Genomic DNA, 17,887 nt, shown 5'->3' on the forward strand with positions numbered 1-17,887 from the left:
ATATATTCCACATAAACATCAAGAACACCTCAAAAGCAGATATGACACATTGACTATTAATTACAGAAGACCCAATGAGCTATAGGATGCTATCAACAACATTAAGCATGAAGAAAGAAAAAAACTCATTAAATTGATAGGAAAGAAAGATCAACATTCACGACCTTGTAAATTAGGCATTAGTAGATATGTCACCGCTCTTATTCCAGACTTGTAACTTGAGAAAGGATAAACTAGAAGTTATGTAGAAAGCAGTGATAGATCCCAAAGCCCAGTGTAAGTGACCACTTTCAAGCTTCCAAGCTAGGGTCTCATTTTAAGTCATGGTCAGGGAAGAACAGTAAGTGTTACATGTTCTAAATCTTAACAGATGGCATAATTGACGTATGAGAGACCCACAACTGTCATTGCCAGATGGGAGAGCAAACACTGCACTCCTGACACAGGGAGAGTAATTTAGCACACCTCAAGGCCTAAGCTGAAACAGACATCAGTGGTCATCTATCCAAGTGCTTAACTGATAAAGAAAATAATCCTGGGACATGCATGGTTCATGCTACTTCTCTCTGCTGATGCTCTTGATACCAGTAATGCTACAGGTGACAGTGGGTTTGAGAAACATGATCATAAAGTATTACTATGGTTACAGGTAGCATGCATATTTCTCTTTGTAATCTCAAATAGAATTTACTTACTTAAACTTATTATTTTAATGGTTCCTTACTGTAAGATAAGGTTATCGTTTTTGGGGTGTTTTTTTTTTGTCTTCCAAGACTAGTACAATGGAGAACTAGGTCTTGACAACCCCTCTACTTGCCATGCTCTGCAAGCTGATAGCCCCACAGCCAGCTGCTCTTGGACTAAAGAGTCCTCCATTCTTCCTTGGAGAGTACAAGTGTCTGCAAGCATTGATGTGTCCCTTAGCCACGTGACTCCAGAGAACCTGTAGTACCCAGATGCTGCCCCTAGCCCAGCCCAGAAAGCCAGGCCCAGTCAGTAGCGCAGAGGTGCAGAGTGGAGTGAGTGGTGCTCTGCTCCAACAGCTTCACACCAAACCTTGTGCTTTACCTCTGCTCCCCACTCTTATCTCCTGGACCTTGGAAAGAGGGCCTGTCCCCCTGTCCTCTGCCTCTCTCCAGATTATACCGAGTGTCTAGAAAGTTGTCCCTTCCCTGCACACAACTTTCTTTCCTGCCTTTCTTCCTACCTGGACATACTGGGCACCTGAGAGAGTGCCCTGCTACATTCTACATTCTTTATAGATGTTTGTATGCACAATGCTTCCTGATTGTGGAGAACTTCCCCCTGTCATAGGAGCAGATGCCCTAAACTTGAGCTACTCCCTGAACTTCCATTTGCTCGCTCCTTTTAAAGGCGATGTGGGTGCATCTTCTTTCTACCAGGATTAGCTGTCTAGCTCCCTGTGGGTTGGGAAGTGAGAGTTTACTATCTGTACCCAGTCACTTGACCTAGTATGTTACTGGTAACTAGGGACAGTATGATGGTAACAGGACAGTCCTACCAGCAAAGCAAGAAGCAGGATCTTTCTTCCATGGGAAGACTCCACCTTGCTGCCATCATTCATGCACATCACTCTCTTATCCTGGCCAGGATTCACAGGTGCTCCAACCCGTGCCCTTCTGTGCTGCAGAGTTAGGGTTCTCACAGATGTACCCAATAAGATAGTGAAAGCCTGTATTGTCTCGAAGCAACTGCTGGTGGAATTTTGGGTGCCAAAGGCAATCCTGGTGAGGACTTGGAAGTCAGGCGAGATGGGACAGGTGCTAAGAAACAGCAGCAGAGAAATGGCAACAGCAGTGTGAGATTGTGTGCAGCTGGCTCACATAGTAAGAGAGCAGGGCGCCTCCTGATGTAATGAGGTTCCTCTTAGCACTGTCAGCAGATTTAGGTTTGTCAGCCCAGGAACTCTGGAGGCAGTTGAGGTGAACCTTACTGGTGACGTGGTCTTTCTCTTGGCCCTTAGAAATAAAGGTAAGTGCTTTGTAGCACCTCCTTGAGTAGGGAAGGTATTGAGCAAGCCCTAACAGTCTGAGGAGGCAAAGGTTTGAGAGGCCAAGGAGCCTTGTAGCAGAGCTAGAGTGACAAGGACCATCAAAGGCCCGGCTGCCTTGGTCTCCAAGGGTAGGGCTGACTTTTGGCCTCTGAAAGGATGAGGCCACAACTTCCTATCTTTCAAAGAGTCAGAGCTTCACTAATTCTGTTTCAGATTGTATAGTTGTCATCCACAAGGGCCAGAGGGCGGGCCGTGTTTGCCACCCAAAGCCAAGGGAATGAAGCTGTTATGACCAACGTGCAGCAGAACAGGGTCTTCCAGGGCTGGTGGAGTTGCCACTCATTTGAACTAGGAGAATGGGGCCCCTCGAAGCCTATGTGTGCAGATGCTGTCCCAGGGGGCCTGGAAGGTAGAGTCCCAAATCCAGAAAACATAGCCAACACACAGAACATAGAGGGCTAAGACATGATTGCTGATGGGGTCAAGCCTTGAAAATGAATGTAAGTCATTCTGAGGTGGTTTTTTTCCTGTTTGTTTTGTTTTGTATTTTACATCCCAAAATTCTTACTGCTGTCAAGTTGAACCCAACTCGGCAAACGCTATAGGACAGGGCAAAACTACCCGTGTGGGTTTCCGAGCCTTTAAACTGCAAATCAAAAACCTCATCTTTCTCCTGCCAAGTGTACTGCCTGTTATTTCCCCTTGTCCTCAAGTTCTTCCGTTTGTAGTGGAAATGTATCCGTTGAGCCTATTCAACAGTTGAGCTTTGGAATCAGATCATTTGCATTCTTGATTCACGCAGGAAGAAGGCTTTTGCCCCAGAGTGGAATTTGTATTAAACTTTTGGGGTGAACATGTTTTGTGTGTGGCAAGGACTTGAATTTTTGGTGGAGTGGCATGGGTGAAATGGGATATCCCTAAAATGCGTGGCAACCCCACTGGACCATGAATCAGAGTTTGGGCAGGTGTGTAATGCTAAAAAAACAGTAGTTATTTCCTGGTCTACTCATACTTTATGCTGTGATCTGATGTGCTTCACCCAGGGATTAGGGTGGAATGTAACACCCTTGTTCAGGCCACAGTCCTGATCCTGTGCTAGAGACATTACTGGGGTGTGGCCGGCGGCACCTTTTATCTATTAGAGATAAAAGTGGAGAGAAAGATGGAAAAACTAACTACTAAATATATATATGGAGGGAAGATACCCCAAATAAGCAAAAAAACATCTTAAGAAGAAGAGGTCTCTCTATAGCTGACCTCAGAACCGATTACAGAGGCATAGTCAAAACAGCCTGGTTTTTATAAAAGAATCTGTGAATAGACCCATGGAACAGAATAGAAAACCCAGAAATAAATTAATCTACTTACAAAGGACTGATCTTTGACAGAGAGCCAAAAAACATTAAACGGGATAAAGAGGTTTTTTTGAACAAATGATGTTGGCAAAATTGGATCTCTATTGGCAGAAAAAGAAAACAGGGCCCATACCCTACCCCATGTACCAAAATGAACGCAAGATGGATTCAAGGCCTGAGTGGAAATCCTAGAGCTATAAATAAAATCAGTGAGGAAATTGGGACAAACTTAAAGGCCCTGGTGCAAGGCATAGGCATACTATCAAATATAATGAAGCACACACTCTAGAGGACAAAAAAAGATGAATGGGGCCTACTAAAAATAAGACACTTATGTACACAAAGGATTTAATCAAATGTGAATGGTTGCAGATGCAATTAGGTTAAAATTTAGTACCCCATCATTTGCTCTCCCTCATGATCCATTTTAATTTGTTCTAGTTTTTAATATTTTCTGCTTTCTTTTTGAGAGAGGCTTTTTATTGGTTTTAATTTGTTATTCTTGGTTTCTTTTAGTTAGTTCATTTGTTTTCAATGTTTTTATAGATATGACTTCCAGGCTATGTAAATCTGTAGAGACAGTAACTGGGTTAGTGGGTCCTTACAGGTCTGGCAGGGGAGGGGTGAAATGGGGAGCTAATAACAAGGAGCTCAAGAATTAAGGAATGTTCTAAAACTGACTGTTGTCATGATTGTACAACTCTTCTTTATGTGTTTGTACTATGGATTTATATGGCATGTGATTTATATGCCAATGAAATTGTTGAAAAGGGTGAAAAGGAGTGAAATGGAGAACCCATGGATGGGGACCGGTGGGGGAAGGAACCAATCTCTAAAATGTGTACAAAACTGTAAAATCCCAATAAGACAAAATCAATACTTCAATTAAAAAGTGGACAAAAGATAGTTCCCCAAAAATGACATCCAAATGGCTAATAAATATATACTGAACGTTCTCGTGATCATATCGACCTGCAAGTGACAACAACAATAAGATATTATATTCCACCAACAACAGCAGTCCAATTTAAAAAAATGAAAGAAAACAACAAATTCTGGAGAAATGTGGAGAGGTGGGACTTTTCATACACTGCTAGTGAACTTGTAGATATTTACAGTTGCTGTCAAAAGTGACATGGCATTAATGCAAATAAATGGGAATAGAAATTCCCTATGGTCCAGCCTTGCCTGTACTGGGTATATATATATATATATACCTTAAAGAAGTAAGAGCCATTAAAAAAAAAACCATGTTCATAGCACCACTGTTCACACGAGCAAGAAATTGGAAACATACCAAATGCTCCCCAGTAGAAGGATGGTCAAAGAAATGTTGGTGAATCCGCTCAGTGGAGTCTTGTGCATCACTAAAACACAAGGATGAAACAACTAAACATCTCATAACGTGGATGGTCCTCAAGAGCATGCTGAGTGGTTAGACAATGACAAAATGACAAGTATTATATAAGACCACTGCTGAAAGAATAAAAACCAAGGTAACGACTTTCATAACAAAGGAAACGGTCTCTGAACGTCCCCAAGGGAGGGAAGGGAAGGTTGGGGAAGCAATGGACTAAAGGTTAGCAGGTGTTAACTTGAGTGAAGGGGAGTTGTAGGTCCATAAAAGGGAAAAGAGAAATCCGAGGTGGTGTGTGGAGTAGAATACAGGGTTGGGATTAATAAGTCACTTGAACTATTGAATGCAGTTGATGGTCTGAAATATTAAGGCTCCCACCTAATTCATAATAAGAAAATTAATTAAACAAAGTAGAGGGGAGTGGATAAAGAAGAACTTTCTATCACTGAGAAAGAAGAACTGGGGGAATGTCTACTTATTAAAGCCATGTACTTGTGATATTTTTTGTTTTGTTGTAGTTTTTTGTTATCATTAGGTTTTTTATATATATTCGTTAAAGAAGCACTAGATAAAAAATATTGGGCATTTGGGAAGTGGAAAGTTTAAGCAGGGAGTATTCCCAGGCAGTAAATACTGTGCAGAAGTGCGTTGCTATATGAAGCCAGAGTAACAACTCTAAGAAGTAAACACTATTATTAACCTCACTTTATAGATACATAAGGAACCCTGTCAGTGTAGCAGGTACAAGCTCAACCGTTAACCTCCAGGGAAACCGTTCAAACCCCCAAGAGCATAAGTAACTGGGCATGGCCCTGGGGCTGGGATTTGATTTTTAAAAGTCTGGTCACTTATTCTCCCAGCCACACGATAATGATAGTGTCACTCTAGAGGTAAAAAAAAGATGCTGGAAATCCCGAAAGTACCAGTGATTTCAAACCTGAATGGTGAGGACCTGACTTGTGATGGCACCTGCCCTGGATTTGACCATCCCACTGATTTTTGTTATCAAATTTAAAATTTCATTTTCAAATCACATTTTTTCTTTTATTTAATTTTTTTTCACATTTTCTCTTTTAAAATCATCTCCAGCTGTGCATGTTGGGAATGAGACCATGCTTACATTGTCTTCCATCCATTCCTACAGATGCATACCCTAATTCTGAAGTAGTCTATGTCTGGACCAATGACAGTACCAAGTCTGTGGTCGTGGCAGAAGATGGCTCAAGACTTAACCAGTACCACCTAATGGGGCAGACAGTAGGCACGGAGAACATCAGCACCAGCACTGGTAAGGGACTTGGAGGGCAAGGGGCCCAGGATGACTGTGGCAGGCGGGATTGCAGTGGAACACTACTGGAAAACAGTTTTTGGGGAGTAATCACCCTATCCCAGCACTGATATTCCTGCCATCACCCTCTCCCTGGCAGCTGGGGGATCCACCTGTTGGGTATCTGTCAGTGAACTCACTTCTGTGGCTGCATAAAGTCCCAGCTGGATGACATTAAGAGCACTAGATTGACCGTAATTGCCACCACGTGAGCAGCAAAGATGGAGCAGGCTTTGGTGAGTCAGGCTTGCCTGAAGGCCCATGACCTACTTCTGTAACCCACATCCCTTTCCAGAGCACAGCGACGCATAGACAGATGGGATCTCTGTAGGAATCCAAGACCTCTTCCTACAGCATTCCTTTACTTGCCCCCTTCATCATGCTCTAATCCATTGGAAGAGAATTCCCTAGAGCTGGATTGAGAGAAGAAGCAAAGCAGAGCAACACAGAGCGCTGAGGCTTTTTAAGAGCAGATGTGCCCTACCTGAGGGGCTTGTCAGAACCAGTGAGGGAAGAGAAGGGTGAGGCCATAGAAGAGCACATGGGTTCTACTTCCAGAGCCTGCCCTCAGACACCTTCCCTGACAGCCTCTACACATCATCAGTAGGCATTGTCATCCGGACAATTTTAGGACTAGAGAAAAGGGAAAGCTTCATGGAATTAGGGTGCACTTCATTCAAGACAAATCCTTGGTGCTCAGAACCACCCCCTGAGCCCCAGAACCCTTCTCTGCCAGGGTAGCCCCTGGTACCCAACAGAAGCTGAGAGCATGTATTCTGGGAAGGCATCACAGTTCTCAATCAGCCTGTAGGCATTTTGGGTTGCAGTATAAATTCAGAGGAACAGGAATGTAGTCTACAAACTTCATCAAATGAAGTAGCAACAGGATAGGAAAATATGAGGCTCAGGAAATGATGGAGAAGAGAACCCAGACCCCAAGGTAAAGACATAGAAAGGCATACTTCCAGGGAGAGGCTAAGGTGCTCCAGGCCTGGGTGTAGGACATGGCACTCTCTCTTCTTCATCCCTGCTTCTTTCCCCTCTCCTTGAGCTTGGCCTCTCCTCCTGCTCTGACCTGAGAGTGTCTGCACTGTGTATGCTTCTGGCTTTGATGTGGATAGCACGTATCTCAGCTGTGCCAACAGTGCCCAGTATGAAAGAACAAGAGGAAAGCAAGGACTGTCTCCTCTGCCCCCATCTAGGAGAGCCATTGTTGATCCTCATAGCCTGTTATAGATGTAGTCGGTATCAGCCATGCACCCTGATTCCACCATTCACTCATGCAAATCCCCACCCCTCAAAAAGTTCGGACTCAAAGTACTCTGCCCCCTCAGCACCGCTCGTTCATAGAATGATGAGGACATCTTTTACAGAGGAAGGTCTCCCAGTATAGCAACCACTCGGAATTACAGTTCATCTCTAGTCCTTACCAGTTTACCATCAGGATGTCTCCGTGCACCTCCCATGCGGCCAGGCAGATCCAGAAAATGTCCTGGAGTTTCACCAAGGACATGCTGGAACTCAGAGCATGGAGGGGACTCTTTGGTCTTCTTGATAAGCCCTGAACAAGTGAGCTGCTAGACTCCGAGTCCTAGCTCCTCACCTACCAGGTCCTCAGCTTCCTGCACCTGGCTCACCTTCCTAGGGCTTGAAGGAGAAAGGAAACTCTCTCTGTGGTGTTCTATGCTCTGGATGTCAGGTCTGATGGCTAAATCCCAATTGCTGTGGCAGGTGAGGGCGGGAGTGGCTGGAGAGGGCAGAAATAGCAGGCACAGATTACAACCGGGGATTAGCAAACCAAATAAATCTCATTTTCCCAGGGGAAGCATCGGTCAGACAATGTTCCTCTGAGGCCAGTACCAACAGAATTAAAATGGTTAAAAACTCTTTTGTTTTACCCAAATAGCACAACTAAGTTCTTATTCAACAATAGAAGAGACGGTGTTATTACTGAAGCCTTCTGAGCCTGCAGGCAGGGGTCACTGGCCCTACCCTTTCTCTAGGACCTGGATCACTTTAGATGACATGTGGATATTCGTTTCTTTGCAGGTGAATACACCATTATGACAGCACATTTCCACTTGAAGAGGAAGATTGGGTACTTTGTCATCCAGACCTACCTTCCCTGCATCATGACAGTGATCTTATCTCAGGTGTCTTTCTGGCTGAACCGGGAGTCAGTTCCTGCTAGGACAGTCTTTGGTGAGTGTCCTCAGGCTACCCTCCAGACACTGGCCCCCAAATCAGTACACCCACAACCCTAAGCACCAGTGCTGTGATGACTTGAAAAACAAATAGATCGATGAGTTCAGGGTTTTTAAAGGATCAGGATTTAGGACTTCTCTCAGAATGAAGGTTTCTGGAATGATGCATGGTGGTTTGAGAGCCTGTCCGTGCTAACTTTTTTTTTGAGGTTTCAAATTGCCAGAAAGCAGTGTTACCTAAGATTTTGTTTTAAAATATTCTGATTGAATTGTTCTAATGAAGCACTGCTTTATAAGTCGTTTAGTTTTTCTGTGCAATGTGTTTGCCACTTAAAAGGTAACCGCAATGTGCCAATCAGCATATTTTATGCGGCACTCGAGTCCTCGTGGTGTAGTGGGTTATGTGTTGGGATATGAACTGCAAGGTTAGTAGTCCGAATCCACTAACTACGCTGGAGAAAAATGAGGGGCTCTACTCCTGTAGAGAGTTCCACTCCTAGAAACCCACAGGGACCGCTCTTTCTTGATCTGCGGGGATGCCGTGAGTCCAAATGGACTCAATGACAGGGAGATTTTCTTTTTCATCTTTGGAGTTTATAGTAATAAATAAGAATATATGTGATAGTAGTGTAGAAGAGCATTTGGCATCCCTAAGACAAGATGATGACATTTAGAAAGATCAAATTGAGTAAGTGCCTTGACACAACAGACAGTGTTGGGCATCCTCAGATTACTCACATTGGAGGCGATATTGAAGGGACGTTGACAGGTTATTGTGAACGTAAAAGCTTGCATTTATTTTCAAACTATGATGTGCCGTTTGCCTGTTAGCTCTTACCACACTGCACTTGTTAGTCTTAATATTTTAAGATGGAAATAATGGCAAGCCTCTTATTGTACTGGTTGCAGAGTATATAGAAAGCAACACGTTTTGGTCCTCCATAAGTGATTAGTATAGGCGTGAATCACGCTGACTTGGTTTATCTTTCAGGGGTGTCTCAGGGAGTTTTGAGATAGGCTATGGCCAAGCAGTGCTGCACAGCTTAGTTTACCTCCCAGAACCATGTAGGGAAATATTAATAGCTGTGGGTAGGGGAAAAAAAGGTTGATTAGAAAATGCTTCATATGTGGTGTTTCCTCTTGGAGAGTCTCAATGCTAAGGAATTCAAGAAGACTCAAGAAACCAATTTAAGGCCATGCCCAGAACACTCTCTACTCAATACCATGATTAATTGGATTTCAAAGAAAAGTCACAGCTACTTCATCCACAGTTGATTTCTGATGAAACATTAATTCTGTATGGAATGACCATTACACCATGGCTAATACTAAAACAAAACTCACTGCCATTGAGTTGTTGCTGGCTCATAGCAACCTCCTGTAAATTTCCAAGACTGTAACTGTGTAAGAGTAGAAAGCCCAGTCTTGCCCCCGAGGAGATGCTGGTGGATTGCAACCCCAAACAAAACCACTCCCCCAGGGCTCCTTAAGTGTACATAAATACCCTTGACGGAAGATCCGGCATGAGAATTCAGAGTGGATGTTCTACAGCCATGTAGGGTACATCTGCGTACCTACCCATGCTCACATCCAGACCCACACACAGCATGGCTGGAGGAGGAAGGCTAGATCATGTAGGGATGTTGCAGGCCTGCAGGATTCTAGCAGATCTGCTTCCAATATAGTTTTATCATGTTTTTGGTTTATGCAACTTTATTGAAGAAAAATAAATCAATTCCTAGCAGAGCTATTAGATGATCACTCATTTAGTTACAATAATGTCAATTGCTAAATGGTGTTCCTCATTTCCTCTTTGTGGGAATGAAGTGTCCAGACAAAGATTCAGACACAGCCTTCTGAAATGAACTAACTTGGGGAAGTCTGCAAGCTTCATATTTGTGGAGGAGAGATGGTCTCCAGCTCACTGCTACAAGACGCACATTGTGTGTTTGTGAAGTGCTCTCTTATACGCTGTGTAAATTCAATTGTTCTTCCATTGGATACTGCCCTAGTCTCACCACAAATTCCATTCATTTATCAGATCTTTTATTGAGCACCAACTATTTGCTTGGCTCTGATCAAAATCAAAAGGAGTCACAAGACAAGCAGAGGCAGTGTGTGTAGAAAAGAGAATTTAAAATGGAATTCGAGGAGCATTTATGTGAGAAGACATTTGAGCTAAGAGCCAAAGGAAGTTCAAAAGTGAGGGCCTGAATAGACACAAGAAAGAGCCTCAAGGCACAAGGAGCAGTCGGTGAAGTCTGGAGTGAAACTAGGTAGCCAGGTGGAAGGAGTTGAGCGAGCAGAGACCGAGAAAGATGAGTTTAGAGAGGTTGTGTTACTTGGGGAACACTGGTGATCATTGCTAAGCACTTGCCCCACCCCAATGAAGATAGGCAGGTTTTAATGAGTTCTGAGTAGAGAAAATACACGATTTAACTTATATTTTAGAAGCTCACTCTGGCTGTTTCAAGAATAGGCTGAAGAAAGAAGTCCATTTGTGAGATTCTTTCAACATTCCAAAAGACACATAGTGGTGGTGGTGTAGATCAGAGTGGTGGAAAGTATTCAGATTCTGGGTATGTTTACGAAGGTAGAGGTACCTTCATAAACTTGGTCACCACGTTCAATTTGGGTGTAAAAAACGAGTCAATAATGGAATTGAGGATCCCTCAAGTGCTTTCGGCCTGAGTTCCTGCTGGGCAGGGTCCTAGAATGGTGAGGGAGCGTTGAAGAAAGACCACAGGAGAATGTTTTGGGCATGCTAAATTGGAGCTTCAGGTAAGAACTATGAAGTAGCTGACTGGACCTCTAAGTTCAGAGGAGAGAGATGCCAGGCTTGAGGGAGAGCCACTAGTTTTTCATGCATGTATTGGGTACTCTCTGTCAATGTTCAATTAGGGGATTCAGGGTACCAATACTAACTCTTGTTTCTCTGTTTGATGCGTCCCCCCGTTACTGACCACCACAGGGGTGACCACAGTGCTGACAATGACCACGCTCAGCATCAGCGCTCGGAACTCTCTGCCTAAAGTGGCGTACGCTACGGCCATGGACTGGTTCATAGCTGTGTGCTATGCCTTTGTGTTCTCTGCCTTGATTGAATTCGCCACGGTCAACTATTTTACAAAAAGAGGCTGGGCCTGGGATGGCAAAAAAACACTGGCATCAGCCAAGATCAAGGTATTTGTCATACATTTTCTATTTACCCCTCCTGTCAGATTCTCCTGAGTTACAAAACAGGCCTTATTAAATGTAAGTGCTTCAAAAAGTTCATGGAATAGGGCCATTATTTTTCAATTCCATTTTCCATGAATTTTTAAAAGCCCTATCTTATGTCCACAGAGAAGGCAAGGTGTTTCCTCGCCCCCACCCAAAATGCAAATTGTCTGCCTCATCCATATATCCAAAGGCTCACAAATTCTTATAACCAGGGACTTTCCTGATTCCTTTATTTGCCAATTTTGATCAAGCCAAAGTTCTGCTGTATGGAAATAACTTATGTACTTAAGAATAATACATTATCTCCTCATTTATGGGCAAGGTTAGTTTCCAGAGGCCAGATCATTATATGAAATCAGCATTATATGAGAGAGTTGGCCATGCGACTCTGTATCTGCATCCCAGTTGTTGACCACCCCTCTGACACTCCCCACACTTCTTGGAATGCACTAGGTGTAGTGGGCCCCACTTCCTCACCAGACCTTTCTAACGATAGAACAGCTATTCGGGGCTGGTGGTGGGGTGGTGGTGGTGGTCAGGAATTGCCTAGTGCTCAGAGGACTCTTGATCGCTCCCTTCCCACCCCTCCCCACACTACCACCTCCAGACCTACAGTTCTGTGCAGTCTGCTTCCCTTTTCCCGACTCTTCATCCAACTACCTCCTAAGCACCTTTTAGTACTTGACTGCCTTCCCTGCTTGTATGCAACCTGTATTGTCCTTCCATGCATTTGTTAGCCCTTGCTGTTCATTGCAGGACCAAGAAACACTTGAACCAATGGGAGAAAGCATCCAAAAGCCAATTGGCCAATATTCCTCATGTAGCTTAGTTGTTACCTGTGCCTGCAGGATATCATTCACAGGGGCCCCACAGGCATGCAGAGCTCAGCCATAGCACCATGTGGGACCCCAGTTATCTGAGGTGCTACTTGAGAACTTTTTCTAAGTTGTTATCAATGCAAAATGCTTTACTTATACAATAACACATATGCTACTTTTTAACTTTACGGAAATATTTTTAATTAGAAACTACTTCATCAAAAGGACTGGAATAAATACATAGATAGGGCATTCTTAAATGATTCTTTGGTTTAGACTGTTTTCTGACTCTATTCTAGCTCTGCTCTGGAACGGCTTCTAGGAACTTGACCTAGTGACGTCTGGACTCAAAGTAAGGGAGATTTACTATGTTGAAAGGAAATCAGATAGAGCCAAGATTATAAAGGTTCAGATTCCAGTTTCAGGAAAAATGTCCCACCTTTGTACTGTGGGACCAAGTTCTGTAGCTGCTGAACTGCCTTCTCCATCTAAGATTTCAGCTCCTTCTTCACCTTCTGTAGCATCTGGGTCTGAGGTTTCTGCATCCTTTTGAGCTCTCGATATTCACGTGGTAAGACTTAGGCCAGCAAAGCAAAGGGTTCACGGTCGTAGTTCTCCATGGAGTCCTGCTCATCGGGTGCTGTATCTTCTGTTAATCTTGACTCTCTTTAGGATAGTTGATCAGCTCTTATAATCTTTGGTTCTGAATTTGTGAAGCTTGTTTTAATCCCATTTCTTTCCAGCCCTCACATCATTTTTGCATGCAGCCAACTCTATCATCATTATACTGTCCGACAATATCTACAGACTGGAGCAATTTGTTGTCAGTTTTCTTTTATCTTTGATGAAGCCAACCTCTCCTCACTAGTGTGATCCTAGAGATCTTGCAGTCTCTTCTTATCTTCCTATATTTTCTTGACCAGTGCAGGGCCACGCCTTCTTCAGCTTTCCTTTATTTCATCTCGGAGTTTCTTCTTTCCCAGAGGATCTCCATATGCATATTTTCATTTGTTCTCACATTTTGTTTAGTGCTTCACCCAAAATAGCGACATAGAAACTGTTTGGGCATCAGGAGCAGGACTTTTATAAAATTAACTGATGTCTCCTCAGGGACTCATTGTTCAGTTTAGATTTGTATGATCTACCCTTTTTCTTGCTGTTTTGTCATATTTCACCATGTAGTGTATCTTCCTCAAGGTAAATGTGAGGGCAATAAGGAGATCGTATAACTTATTGGAAGCTACAGGCCAACAAAGCAAACTAATACCACTGACTAGATTGATGTGTCACTTAAGTGATAAACATGAGTTATTAAAATTGTACTACTCTTTCAAAATAATCACATAAGTACATAAAGGATAATTTGTATGTAAATCTAAGGAATGTGTACATTAAAGTTTAAATGCTGAGTGGGTTTGCTGAAAGAAACAGTGGGAGCTCTAGATTCATTTTTGAGTCTCCATATAGACTCCGTATTAATTGAGTTATTTCTCACAATGGATAAGCAATGTAAAAAGCTTTGAGTAGAGTGTATTTGCTGGTGGCATAGTGGTTACACGTTAGGCTGTGTACTGTAAAGCTGGCAGTTCAAAACCACCAGCTGCTCCACTAGACAAAGATGGGACTTTCTACTCCCATAACGAGTTACAACTTGGAAACTCACAGGGGTAGTGTCTACTCTGCCTGCTAGGGTTACTATGAGTCAGAATCAACTGGACGACAGTGGGCTTTGAGGCCCCTGACTAATCCAGGGAGGGGTAGTCTCATCTCTAGGGACTGTCCTGGCCACACGCTTGATGGAAATCAGGCTCCTAGAGCTGTGTGATCATGAGTCAGCTGGGCGCTAACCAAGATGGTCAGAGGGTCTCAGAACCAAGCTGGCGAACTCTTCTAATCTGTGATCGTGTATGTGTTCCCATCATGGTCCCTCTTCTGCTTTTGTAGTTTGGCCTGCAACTATGGTGAATTGATAGGCTACCCGATTATGATTTTGGGACAATTTCCTTTGTTCTCACGTCCTATTTACATAGGACAAGTGCACCATGAGTATAGACATTTTTATCCATTTGGGAAGTTGACAGATGTCCAGGATGAGATTTGTCATCAACCAACCAACATTTCACCTATTTTGGTACACTTGAGTTTTCCTCATAGCACTGTCTATGTAAGCTATGTTCAACATCACAACAGTTTCTGCAGCACTTTTCCTGAGCAAGAAACAAAATTTCACATAAAAAACAAGGTTTGAGCGAAACTGCTTTTATGAAAAAATTCACTGTGACCAGAGAGAACCTTCCCAGGCAATTGCAATGGGTGCACTAACTCAGAGTGAGTTGCTCAATGCTTGTCTAGTGGGAAAAATGCTTACTATGAAAGCTTTGCCCAGCATAGCTTTTTCCATTTTGGGGGGTACCCTCTTGTATATGTCAGGTGACTGAAAATACCATATTTGAGTCTGGAATACTTTAATCCTCAAAAAAATACTTTAATTCTCTTTAACACATTTTTGGGGGGATGGGGGGAGCAAGGACAACAAAGAGATTTTATGTTTGCCCAGATAAGTAGAACCATAATGTCTTATGACCAAAATACAGTGGATGCCCTGAATTGGACGCATTTATGTGTTTTATACCTTAAACATGTAGGATACTAACTTCTAGCCACTACTCCTTGCTCTCTAACTAGACTCCTTCCATAAACGCAGGCCTAGCTGTGCAGTCATGTTCCTCTAGATATATTCTAGCTATTCCTCACACTTATAAAATGAGTCTGGGCAGGATGGTGGGGCAGATACTGTGTTACTTTCCAGGGATTCTTGGATCAGGGGTTAGTTGGACAACACTGTTTGGACGGCACATGCTCTCTGACTTGGTGCATCTGGGAAATAACCTGAGGTTACTCTTTGCAGAATGGACTTGTGATGGAATATTGATGCCCAGGATGCACAAAATGAAAGATTGAGATAATAGAAGGGTGGATAGCAGAGAAACATAGCACGCAGGGAGTGATATGGAAAGATATATTAGCATAAGGGTTTTAATCACATATAATTTTGGTATATTTCATTTTTAACAGAGGAAAAGGACAGGGTTCCCATTTTCTGTAGGTATTCAAGCCGAAAGGGCAAGATGCTGAAAGGCACTTTCATGTAACCACTTATAAAGTTATTCTTAAGGGATCGGATGACTGTCTTGGGCTTTCATCATATCTGTAAGTACATATTTTATAATCTAGAAAACAAATTCATCAATGAAGGAACTGTTGATAAAGGCTGGAATTAACCATTTGTAAGGGGTTGGAAATGAATTAGGAACTATACCATTCATAAATCTTGCTCAGGTGTATATACTTTGTCTTATGCTAGGTTCTCTAAAGAAAAAAAACACTAAATTTATGTATAGATACATATTAATTGATACACACATTTTTAAAAGCAGGTAGGCCCAAGTCTCGGCAGTTTCCAACTCTGGATCAGATATTAGGCTGGAGGCAATGTTTGGGTGTTGACATACCCAGGATAAGCAAGAAGAGGCAAGCAGGTGACTACAGAGATTAATTAAATAAGGGCCAGCACACCAGATTTGTGACTTGCTGAGGTGAATGAATCCAAGATCAGCAAGTGAGACAGTTCCCAGGATTGGCAGGTAATATGGCAGACCAGTGGCTCAAATCCAAAGAACCAGAAGTCAATGAGCCAGATGCAGGATCTAGACCAGCAATAAGAAGCTTTTTAAACAGCATCCACTTAGATAGGCAATAGGCCACGCCCCCAAGGAAACTTCCCTTCCATTGATTTCATGAGGGCTATACCGAAGTAAGGGTGCTGTGTCCAATCTTTATCTTTTCACAACTGATTAGTTTTTCATACTCAGTCCCATCATGGATTTTTATTGCGTCTTCACTACCAAAACATTGGGACTCTTGGCCCAGCTAAGTTGACACAAAACATCAACTATCATAGTCCACTCCATATCAACTTGCCACCTGTACACATCTTAAACCAAACTAATCTATAAATGAAGACAATTATGAAGTCATACTTATTTCTAAAATGATAAAACTAACACACATAGAAATGAAGACACAATAACACCTTCTATTTTATAAGAACAAAAACATTTGCATAAAGATGAATTGATACTAATAAGAGTCTTCAAATCTGTAACTTATCATGTATTCATAGCTCATACTTAAAACTATCTTCCACCATACATTCCATATTCCCTTTGCTCTTTGTAAAGTACCTTGTAAAAAAAGTCATGATTTTTTACCTCATGGGATGATCCAAACCTTCATTCCTGAAGGGTCTGTTCCACTACTGGCGAAGTTGGAATTGCAATGTGGTTGTTTACTACTGGCTTTAAACATGCGGCGTGGTAGTATTAAGAGACATACTACGGAATTCCCTGGATTCCAGACTTTTTAATATTTCCTTCTCTTATACACTATTAATATAATTTCTCTTTGGAAAGCACCACTCAAAACAATAATCCCATTTGTTGCATGATTATCCTAAGGCATGAGGAATCCAAAGTGACTAGAGGTATTTTTAGCATCCAGTTTAACAAAATCAACATGTGTCTTCAAACTAAAACCAAACTTGCTACCATTGAGTCAATGCTGACTCTTAAAACCCCCCTGTAGGTTTCTGAGACTATAACTGTTTACAGGAGTAGAAACCCCAGTCTTTCTCTCAAGGAGTTGCTGGTGGTTTCGAACTGCTGACCATGCAGATCTCAGTCAAATGCATAACCACGTTGCCACTAGGGCTCTCTCTTATGTCTCGAGGTGAGAGTAAAACTAAGAGTTTTTATGACTAAGATCCTTTAAAACTTAGACCTACTGACTTATAGAACATAGAATCACAGAGGCAGGAAGCAAAAAAAATTGCCATTTGGTCACTAGGAGTAATAGTGTGACACTCCCATTTCCACCCCTTGATTTTCAGACCTGTAAATGCTGGTTACTGGGGAAACATCACCATATAGTATATAGTGTAGTTTGGGGCTTATCCAGCCTCTGGGAGAATATTGTTCCAACCATAAAAGGTATTGCCACCTAGCTGGCAGTGTTTGTCTTTAGATGATCGTTCCATTGTTCTATCAAGCCAGCTACTCAGGACGTTGGGGAACCTAATCAGACCAATGGAGTCCATTACATGGACTCATTGCCACGTGTATTAGACTGAGGTTTCTAGAGAAACAAAACTAGTGACTTTCATAGATGTATAAGAGAAAAAATTATATAAAGATATTTATATCAAAGAAAGAGCCCAGCCAAGGAGGGCCTTCAGGCTCATTCAACTGCCAGCTGATGCAGCAGGCAGGCAAGTGAGGTACTAAGAGATTTCAGGTCAGCGGGTACAGAATTGCTTGCACCCAAGGTTATTTGAAGCATGGCAGGGCATAGACAGCTTCCAAGGTTGGCAGGCCAAGTGGGTCTCTGGTTTGAGAAGCTAGATGCAGGATCTAAGTAAGCAGAAAGGGGTAAGAGCAAGAAAGAGGCAAGACAGAGAGGCTAGTTCTCCAGTGTCTCCTAAAAATAAACCACACCAGACACGATCATTTTTCACATGAAGTCAAAATGGGTA

The 17,887-nt window shown here is 42.6% G+C and overlaps 1 protein-coding gene across 1 annotated transcript in view; it reads left to right on the forward strand.

The window, feature by feature from the left end:
* The window catches only part of GABRA5 (gamma-aminobutyric acid type A receptor subunit alpha5), a 138,256-nt gene that overhangs the window by 64,019 nt on the left and 56,350 nt on the right, over positions 1–17,887 (forward strand). Inside the window, exons 6-8 of the mRNA XM_075535613.1 lie at positions 5,871–6,014; positions 8,103–8,255; positions 11,229–11,440. Of these exons, the coding sequence (XP_075391728.1) occupies positions 5,871–6,014; positions 8,103–8,255; positions 11,229–11,440 (509 nt within the window). The remainder of the gene's footprint in view (positions 1–5,870; positions 6,015–8,102; positions 8,256–11,228; positions 11,441–17,887) is intronic.

Source organism: Tenrec ecaudatus, chromosome 17 (genome assembly GCF_050624435.1).
Source record: "Tenrec ecaudatus isolate mTenEca1 chromosome 17, mTenEca1.hap1, whole genome shotgun sequence".
Classification (NCBI taxonomy): Eukaryota; Metazoa; Chordata; class Mammalia; order Afrosoricida; family Tenrecidae; genus Tenrec; species Tenrec ecaudatus.